At 48.6% G+C, this 10,205-nt stretch overlaps 1 protein-coding gene across 1 annotated transcript in view; it reads left to right on the top strand.

The window, feature by feature from the left end:
• Nucleotides 1–6,978: 6,978 nt before the first annotated feature.
• The window catches only part of LOC122397700, a 42,270-nt gene continuing 39,043 nt past the window's right edge, over nt 6,979–10,205 (top strand). Inside the window, exon 1 of the mRNA XM_043397046.1 lies at nt 6,979–7,324. Coding sequence (XP_043252981.1) covers nt 7,322–7,324 — 3 coding nt within the window. The 5' untranslated portion in view covers nt 6,979–7,321. The remainder of the gene's footprint in view (nt 7,325–10,205) is intronic.

Below are 10,205 nucleotides of genomic sequence, written 5' to 3'. Positions count from 1 at the left end.
CAGACTCCAATGGACGCTGACTAGCCCCTATCGGGTCCTGTCGCGTACAAATTCCGTACTTTTGGCAACCGTTTGGCCAACATCTAACGATCTCGGCGAAAACACGCGCTCGAGTCAGCGATAGTTGGAAAGAATCAGCTTAAACGATACGTATTTGGAATTCCGGCCACTTGCCGGACTTCGGAACACTCAGAAGTGCACGAGTACAAGGTGACCGTTCGACCAATGTACTCGGTGCACCTATCATCTGACAATTCTTCTCCGAAAAGAAGAATTCTTCTTCCCTTTTCCCACCGAGTTCCAACGGATGAACGATCGACGATCTTTCGATCTTTAATCGTCTTTAGGCCAGCATGACTCGAACATGGGCGTCTAGGGGTTGATTTCGGTGGTAGCGTATAGGTGTTTCGAAATACTCGGTTCCGTAGAAGTTGCCAGGAACGATTTCCTAGCACCCTGCGGCTTTTCAGCGGCGTTAGCTCGTTAGCTGGCTCGTAATTAACGAGCGTAACCGGCCACGAGAGAACGAACGCGATTTTCGAAGCAAAACGACAAATCGACTGCAATTTTTCTACGGAATACCCGGTCGTCTTGCTCGGTAAAACGCGTGAGATGGTTTTCTCCGCGGCGGTGGTCGCGCGACAGAATAAGAAACTGTCGCAACGGTTACGGGCTTAATAATAGCGTGGCGTAACGCGAATTTAATTAGACACGGTCTCATTACAATACGTCTGGATGGCAAAGACTGGCGGCGTCATGCTCGATAGCGATCGAAGACTTCGTTTTCGCGGATAAGCCCATTAAATCGAGCGTCGCCGAAAAACAATATTCAAAGTTAGATCCCCGAAGAGGTGGCTCGAACCAGCAGGTACCGTTACTACCTGTTCCTCGAAGCATCTCCCGTTTTATCTCCGTTGTACCTACGCGACGAGGAGGAGGAGTCTTCTCTCGAGGAACCCGACTCTCCTTATATCTGCCTCTCTCTAGCCTCCACAGTCTGCCTCTTCCTCTTCGACCACCCTTTTCTGCCGCCTCTCACGCACCGTTTCTCGAAGGCTGCGAAATTTCGGGTTCGTTAACCCCGAAAACAAGCCGTTCTCGGAAAAACAATTTCTTTCCAACAGCGGCGGACATTTTAACGTTAGATCCTCCAGTCGGTAATATCGTTTCTAGCCGGAACATCTTTCGAAGACGAAGAATCCCGCGGAGCACGTGAAATAATCTCCAGGAAACTCGTCGCTGAGGCTGGATTTCCCGTGTTGCTAGGTGTACGGACGGCCTTTGGTCGACGTCCATATTCTACTTGCTCGTGGTGGCACATTCTCCTTAATCCGGGACCGTTCTTTCTTGCTCCCCGCCGTACTATGGCTCGCAGAGCGTGCTTTAAGCTATCGGATTCCAGCAGGACGATAGTCCCTGAACGTTTCTCTCGCTCAAGGACGCACGAAGGTCAACGTATCGCGTACGAGCACGCCGATATTTTAGCCGCGGTGGATCGTAATACAAGCGCGATAAGAAAAAGACATCGATGCGCGATAGTGCAGCACGATTTCAGACGCACCGAGATCGTTGTCCTCGTTCAATGCGAGCGCGCGTCTCGGGACGCCTACCAACTCCGATCGGAAAGTCACCTGCCGCATACCTTTTGCTCCGTCGCCGGAGGCGGTAGCCTCTCTTTCTCCAAAAGACAACGCCGGGGAGAGAGAGAGAGAGAGAACCAGTCTGCGAAAAAAAGATTCGCTTTCACGAAAGTCCGCGCGATCTTTTGCGACAGATTGGAATTATTCGCGAAAATACCGCGAGCAAATCGCAATTGAACGTAGATCGTTGTCGCGATAGGAGTCGAGCTGATAATGGAATTACCCTCCAAGGTTTACAGCGGACACGAGTAGCTTCGACGTAATTGTTCTAGGATTCAAAGGTTGACGCTGTTGAGTCGGTTGTGCGAAATAAAGAGTTACGAACGATGCAGGTTGCGTAAGATGTGATATCATGGTCGCTTCTTTAACCATCTTGCTATAGAAGAGTCGGAAGAGGAAGCAAGGTTGCACGAACGCTGGATCGATCGATCAAGATTTGTCTTTGCTTCTTGTTTTACCACTGATTTGTCATACGTCCAGAACGGCGCTGAAATTTAGTTTAACGTGTTCGTAAACGACGTTTCCTAAGTTTACGAGCGAGCCGAACGTTCCTTGGCGAAATTCTTGGCACGGTGCGCGGGTTGCACCGTTGGTCGAGAGCTGTTAGTCGGTTCCACGCGATTCGAGACCCTCGTTCCAGCGGCTACGCTACAATATTCCGGGCCTCGGTTCGCCAGGATGATTGCCGGAATCGGTAATCGCCGGTCGAGCCGTCGATCGTCCCCGATACGCGGCAGAATCGAAGTCGCTGGAATCTGGACTGTGTCGATTTGCAACCTCGGATCGACCTCCAAACGCAAAAGACAAACGACCCTAACTGGCGACGTTTTTCTCGATTCTTACGTGAAGTTAATCGGCAAACATGGTAAAACGCGATGACGATTACGCGACAGGAATAACGTCGTGATTTCATTGTCGTCGATCAGCGCCATAAAACGCTGCGTGTCGCCGAGTTACATGGATGCTCGTTTTCGAGATAAATCCACAATTCCGAAGCCCTTGAATTTACTAATTCTAATTTCTCTACGAAAAAATTCCTATCAAGGAAGCGTTTCTTACTCTTTGGTGAAAGTGTATAGTTATATTTGCAACTATAAAATATACAGGAGATTCTAAAGGCCAAAGTAAGACGAAAATCAAGAATTTATTCTACCGTGTCGGGTAACTAGAAACGACACAAGTCAGAGTATGACTGTACTACGTGACTCTACTTCGTCCTAGTTCGAAGTATGATTAGTCATCCAAGCCTCTACGTTTCAACAATCAAATTCCATTAATTTAGAAAATATAAATTTTCCTTTTCCAACCACGTGCCATAATTATAACGAAACTAAAGGAACTACGAGCAACGCTCGATGTTATCTCCGTACTCGCGTGTACAGCGCGATAGCGTTACGAATCAGATTTTCTTAAGGTATTTAAGAACTCTCGCAAATAGCAAGTCCGGTAAATTAAATCGCATTAAACGTACGAATATATTCGCAAATAGTTTCGATATCTCTCTTGACCTTCTTCGCAACTCCTTTCACACATTTAACTGTTCTTTACTCCGAGCTGTATATTACCGATTCAGCGCAACTATTGTTTAAAACTTCGCATCGCTATCCAACTTATTCATGTATACGTTGCACACTTATTTTATTTATATATTCCTAATTTCTTCGTTCTCCTTTTTAAGGATAATCAAACGAACGGAAGTCGGAGCATCGTTTCCGACGGTTCGAGGGGACGGGCGATCGAGTCAAAGGATAAAAAAAATATCGAACGAGCATAGATTCGCGATTAGGAGTCGCGTAGTAAAATGCATGAAATCGTGGACGCGGCTGTAAGCGAAAACGCGCGCACCTTGCTTATGCTGCTCGCTCCAGCAACCCAGATCTCCGCGCGATGGAAATATACCGTTAAAACGTGCCACGGGCCCGCAGCCGTTACTCCTGTTCGACGAATCGTCGGCCACCAGGTACCTCCCCCTCTATGGGTCGGTTCTGACCGATGGATCGCGGGATATTCGGACGATTCCACGCCGTTGACCCTGTCGGAGAAACGACGCGACGCGACGGTTCGATTTTTCGCGCGGCCCTGCTCCGACGGAGGATCCGCGACAAATGGGTCGATGCGATCTCGCGGAAGAGACAACGGTGAGTTATCGTCGCGGAGAAAGCGTCCGCAAGATTGCACCGAGCCACCTTTTTGCCGCGTTTCTTCCATTATTGCAACCAACACGAATCGCGTACCTCGTCCGGAGTCACCATTTTTGTTTTCGCCCGGAGCTTTGTACCGGCCATGTTGGTTTCTAATTTTTGTAAATTGCGGTTGCAGTTGATTTTTCAGAAGGCTTAATAATCGTCCAAGAGTTGGTTGCGCGTTGCTCGTGACGAAAGACCGTTTAACTATATCGATGAAAAACGTCACGGTTCGCAGACTCCGCGGTGCCGATATCATCCATTATGCTCGCGAGCTAAGCCGCGATAAACGACTTCCGGGCGTTCTTCTTATGGTTTTGCTGTATATTCACGGCGCGACGCGGATTCACGAGCGAAAGTACTTATTCTACCAGCAAATTATCGGTACACGATGGCGGCAGCAGGAAGAATTCCTCCATGGTGGGTACGGGTACGGAGACGCGTTAATAATTCGTAAAATTGTTAAGGTCGGGACGGAAGGTCGTGGGACCAAGTCCCATTGACCCTGAAAGAGCGAGTTTCAGGATCTCGCTTACAAACTTCGCGAAAGAATCTTGATGGCTACTCGCCTAAAAAAAAAATAACAGTTCCAGAGGTACTTATTCTCCTAGTTTACGACTCCGTGCTATGCCGAGAAGGCTGATAAAAGTAAGCATTCGAAGAGATGCGATAATTTATTAAACAAATAGAAAATCGTTCCATCGCGTCGGTCGCTTTCGAAATATAATCCTCCGCTAAACCCGTTTCTACTTGCACCTGCGGAATATTCTGTTATGCTCTTTCGCGGAGTCGAAACGCTACCCTTTCAAGACGGCATCTATACTCATCGTCGAATTATTTATTCGATACTCCAACCGCGTTTTGACCGCTAAGAACATACTTGTTGAATGTGCGCAGAGGTTGTAAGCAATTTTTATGAAACAGTTCCGCGCTGTTGGCGGTTTCGCCGCAACGACGGATTACACAAACGATTCTCATTGTATCGGAGCGGATCGAAGTTGCAAAATTTTTCGGTCGAAACGGATTCGAGCGGGAACGCGAGCGGAAAACAAACGCTCGTTTCTTACTTTTGCTTGCTGAATCAACGATCCCGATAAACGCGTGCGCGCAACATTCTCACAGTCCTCGAGGCTTTCAAATTTCAGCGCCTGGCCGTATTGTTGCGCGGCCTTTTGCATAATTCGGCTTCCGGCATTCCGGAATTTTCGCCCGTGTATCAACGAGGCGGCACAGCTTTGCCGGCGAAAGTGGCTATTAATGGGGAATAATCGACGACGACCGGCCCACGGTGGGAGAGAAACGTCAATGGTCGGGCGAATCGTTCATCGGATTCACTGGTCTCCCACTTTGCAACGCGGTGGATCTGTGGTTTTGCGAAACAGGCCAGTGGTGTGTCGGACACGTCTGACAGGATTACCCGCGAGTTCTATATCGGTGAGAAACAAATCGACGTAACTCGAGTATCGCGTTTTTATCACGATGAACCCACCGGCCGGGATACCAGCGGGCTATTGCTTTAATCCTCGTCGCGGCTTCCATCGACCTTGGCTCGTTAAATGCCATACGTGCCACGGTTTGCTATCTAACATTTTTCCAAACACGGTGCCCGACGTGCTTTGAACGAGGTGCGTGTCCCCCAGCACTGGATTACGCAATGGCCATAAGTATGATTACAGAACACACCTGTTATTCGTACGGGATTAGATATTTGTTTGCTAGTTCTGATTAAAATACCTGTTCGGTGGAATAAAATATCTTTAATCACCGATCGCACATATATTCCATTCGAAGTGGAATCGAATCGAAATATATTTAATCTTCAAATTCAGAATAAAATCATCTTCGACGGAGGAATGTGAAAGCAAAAGGTTCGGGCTTTAAAATGACTCCATAAAGATTATCGTGCAGCTCTTTTTCGCCCAAGTTACGATAGTCCAAATATTGACCAGCGAGCGTGCTAATACTTTACGACCAGTTTACGTGTACGTAGACTACCGAGACTGGTCGTAAGTAGATGTTGTACTCGAACACGAATAAATTTGGCTTGTCGGGACCTGGAGGTGCGTCGGTTTAATAAGGAGGCTTCGGATCAGTCGACGACTAGACGCGGGAAGACTTCCCCCGGGACGAAACAAGGAGAGGGTAATAACAACGATAGGAGAATAAGGCTCCCCGAGAGTACGCCTACGGCACTTTTCTCCTGGCTTAATCGTTATGGAAAGTCCGAGGATAATATGGGACGTCGACGAGGTGCAGAATCTTGTAGCCTGCATTCTCCTCGAACCGAGAGAAACAAACGACTTTGAATTCGTTCGAGGAACGTCGGGCCGAAAACCTTCTACCCTCGTTTAATCAACATTAAGACGTACGAGCTCTCTTCGATAGACTCGATGTCCAGAATTTTCATCGTTGGTGTTGGTACAGGTGTACGCGGTAGCGCGTATCTCGAAGAATAGTACTCGTGTTCGATCGGCGGATAACACCGAAAATACGCGTTTCCTCGAAGCGACAAGTGCGCGAATAATGTTACAGGTGTACCGCAGAATCTCGTTGGAACGAGTTGCCTCGTAGCCCACATTGCCGAAGTAAGCTGCGCAGCCGTAGCGATGGCTTCGAGACGCTATCGAGTCGTACAAACTATGTTTCATGCGTTATTTCGGTAAACTTTCCCGAGTATTTCCTCCGAATCTTTGACGAAGGGTAAAATAATCGATGGGTGTTCGAAGGGTGCTCCGTTTGGATTCGCGTAAAATCGTACCGCGTGTTTTGCTCCTCGCCATGTACCAAACGTGGCGTATCCTACCGAAAGATCTCGAGAAGGTTCAGTGATCGGAATTTTAGTTTTTTTTTCACGATCGAGTAAATTCGTCGGAATACTGTTGGTACGAGCGGCGAATCGAACCGGGGAATCGTTGCACGAGGAGCGGGATGAACGGATGGGCGCACCGTTCGCGGGTGAAGGAGGTTGAGTGAACGGGCGACACGGTCAGACAGAGAGAGAGTTAACGAGAGGGGGAGAGAGAGAGGTGGAAGGTGGGCGAGGGAGAGGGGAGGGGGAAGAGAGACAGGAGACGGTGTTTGTAATCAAAGGGGCGATCCGCGGTGCGGCGTGGAAGAAAGTCAGCCTACTGGCGAGCCAGTCCGGCACGGCGCGTTGTCCTGAATGCACGTCGAACCATCGATTTCCGCGTGTCGTGGCCACGTGATCGCGCTCGATCGCCGTGCAGCTCTCTGTCCCCGTGTCAACCGGCTTCGTATCGTCGCGATTCCAGCCCGGTAACAGCCAACGACGCCGATCGAACGAGTTATCGTCGTGTATCGCGGATCGATCGTCGAGAATCGAGGCTTTAACGGTATCCGTACGCGCGGACAACGCGAAGCAGCGGGAAACCGGAGATCGAAGGTCGACTCACGTGGCCAGAGCACCGCTGGATGCACCCACCGGGATACACGGCCGGTCTCGGTGCTATTTCGACGATGAACACTAGCGGCGAATGAATGGTAAGTACCGGTAATCGACGTGGGAACTGGCGCAACGAGTTTCTCCGCGATTACGTTCGCAAAAAGTCCGCTTGGGATTCGGCGATTTAGTTTACGCGGCCTCGAAGACGGTCGTGTGGTCGATGTTTCGACCGTGGAGCGGGCGGTGTACGCGAACCGTCGATTATTATTTCAGGAGTTGCTCGGATATAGGCGTAGACGCGGTGGATATTTGAAATTCATCGCAGCAGGTGGCGGAATATACGCGCGAGAGCAGGCATATTGGACGCGACACGGGGCCTCCCGCTATCGAAACAGCATATTCCAGGGTTGATCCGTTTAACGGACCGCGGCTCTACGGCTTCGATGAACGTCATATCGATAGGAAAATGTTAAAAGTCGTCGGCTACTCGAAAACCATCGTTTCGCGTTTCGCGTTTCTCCTTCCATCTCCCCCCGAAAATAGGAAAATAGTTGCGGATTTCCCGATCGATCCGCTAACTTCCTCCGCGGCGGGAGTAAGAGGTTGCCAATAATGCCGCGATCGACAAGAAATCTCTCGTAAAACCAGTTTTCGAGGCAGCGGACAGCGCGGGGCCTTTGAAAGCCGATGGCATTTCGCGCTTTTTATCCCCAACTGGAGAGACGGTGGCTCTGGGCTTTCTCTCTCTCTTTCTCTCTAGCCAGCTCGTTCTCGGTCGCGCCGCGATTTCCTAGCTCCGAGGTATTCCGAGCCGATGCATGGATAATTATTCCCGATCCCCGTGAAAGTTTCGACCGGCCGAACGTCGACGCTTCGGCTAGGAAGCGCCTCTTGCCAAACAAACAACAGAGCACGCGTCGCGATCTCTTTCCTATTGCCTCTTTTCAGCGCTCAAGTAACGCTCCGATGACACGCCGCTCTTTCTAATACCTTCATTTTTCCTTACATTTGTGCTCTGTTATACAACGCTTCCGTCTGCGCGGCACACGGTTTCTAAACCCTCCAGGCCTACTTTGCCAAAGCGTTTCATTAAAATAATTCCAACGAAATTGTGACTTCCGAGTCGCGACGATCGCTTCCGATCGACGAACGCGTTTAGGAATTCCTCGAGTGTTACGAATCGCGCAACGAATCGTCTGGGATCGTCTTGTCCGATCTTTTCGCGACCGGACCGTTTATGGTTTGCCTCGAACGAAAAATCCTGAGAATGTAGGTTCGGAGAACGCGTGGGACGAACGTTTCAAGAAACGGGGTTATACGTGGCTTGGAAACACGGTAATTTAAATCTAACGCGTTTGCTCGATCCCCAATTTGATTAAAATCTCACACGCTAGAAATGCAACCACGAAAATGTATGACGCAAATAGCGGAAACAGAACTACTATTATGTTTACATAAACGCTGAAGTTACGGAGTACAATATTATTTATGAGTTTTCTACGGACTAGGTGTGACAGACTATAGGTATTGAAAAAGTTTCGAGGACAACCAGTGGATCGAATAAAGTATAACACGCTAATGGCGAGTTAGGGTTATTGAAAAACGTTCATTCGTCGAAGCAGGTCTATAGATTTGTTTTTAATTTCCAAATTCCCCGAATAGTTTTAGCATACTAAAAGTTGCGTTTTATGGTTTGTAACCAAATAAAACATGTAAATCAGGGTCAAGTTTATTCGATCGATTAACACCAAAGGGTAAATACGAATGAAACGAGACGCGTGTTTCGGAATTATCCATTCGCGTATGTTCGTTAACACATTGTCCAAGCGAGTTTAGATCGAAACGTGTAAGCAAAATATTATTTCCGTCCAGCTGTAATCAGTGCTTTTACCACTGTGTGTCATGAATGCACCAAGAATAGCCGAGATTTTAAATAATGAATGAAACACGCTGTCAAAATGCGTGAAGCGTGACGGAGAACGTCGCCGTTACGTAATTCTGCCGCATTGTAACGTCGTTTACGGCTGGGAAAATGCAGAATTCCAAAGGGGTTACGGGCCTCCAGTTAGGCGAGTGTAAACATTTCCGCGCGGAACACCCGACGCGTCCAAATAAGGGCGACGACATCGCCTTCGTCGCTAAATCCATGCTCGTTAAGACGCCCAAATCGCGTACATTTTTCCGGGCAACTAATCGCATCGATTAGACGTTCGATAAACTATGCAACCGGTTACGAATTCTTCCTGTCGCGCGTTTCGATTCGAAAGTAATTTAGAAACGTTCGATTCTCTTTCCCACAATGTCGTTGAACCGTGATCATAAATCAAAGGTTCCGAGCGTGTCCAAAAAAAATCGTTGGAAAATGCTCGCTGAAAAAGTTGCAAATCGAGGCTTTTTACTCGTCGAGAGATCGGGTCGGAAATGATAAAATTACGGTTCGTTCACGAACGACAGTGGTTAACATTCTCCCCTATTATTTACCGCGTTACAAACTAGATAACGTTCGAAGTTTTTCAGGCACTTTGCTACTCGAAATTGCTGGCGGTATATCAAATATGCTGCATTTCCTCCGCGTCTGGGTTTGCGGTTTTCGTTGCTGCAAAGTAAGGCGATCGACGATCGATCGATCTTGTATTCCGTTCGTTCGCTGTTACACAAAGTTCGACGATACCAGGAGACGTATCCGGCCACCGGTGGAATCGCAAAGACGCGCCAGAAAATCGGAATTAATCGAGCGGGGCTAAAAGTAGAATGCGTCCATCCGAGTTAGACCGCGCGACCAGAATGGCGTCGAGTTGTAGGTCAGTTCGAGCGGTTTATTAATTCAGAGCAGGTTTAGCTGTCCCGGTTGTTTGACAAACCGATTATTTGCCGGTAATCGAGCCGTGCATTTATTAGGATGCGGTACAGTTTTGGGTGTCAAGGCGGATGGACAGTTAGAGGGTTCCCCTTGGAGGGCAAGCCCCGAGCAATATCGCC

Source organism: Colletes gigas, unplaced genomic scaffold (assembly GCF_013123115.1).
Source record: "Colletes gigas isolate AHSC1104 unplaced genomic scaffold, ASM1312311v1 Colletes_gigas_Sc00010, whole genome shotgun sequence".
Taxonomy (NCBI): Eukaryota; Metazoa; Arthropoda; class Insecta; order Hymenoptera; family Colletidae; genus Colletes; species Colletes gigas.
Note: the sequence above shows the minus strand (reverse complement) of the source record. Positions and strands in the feature narration are given on the sequence as shown.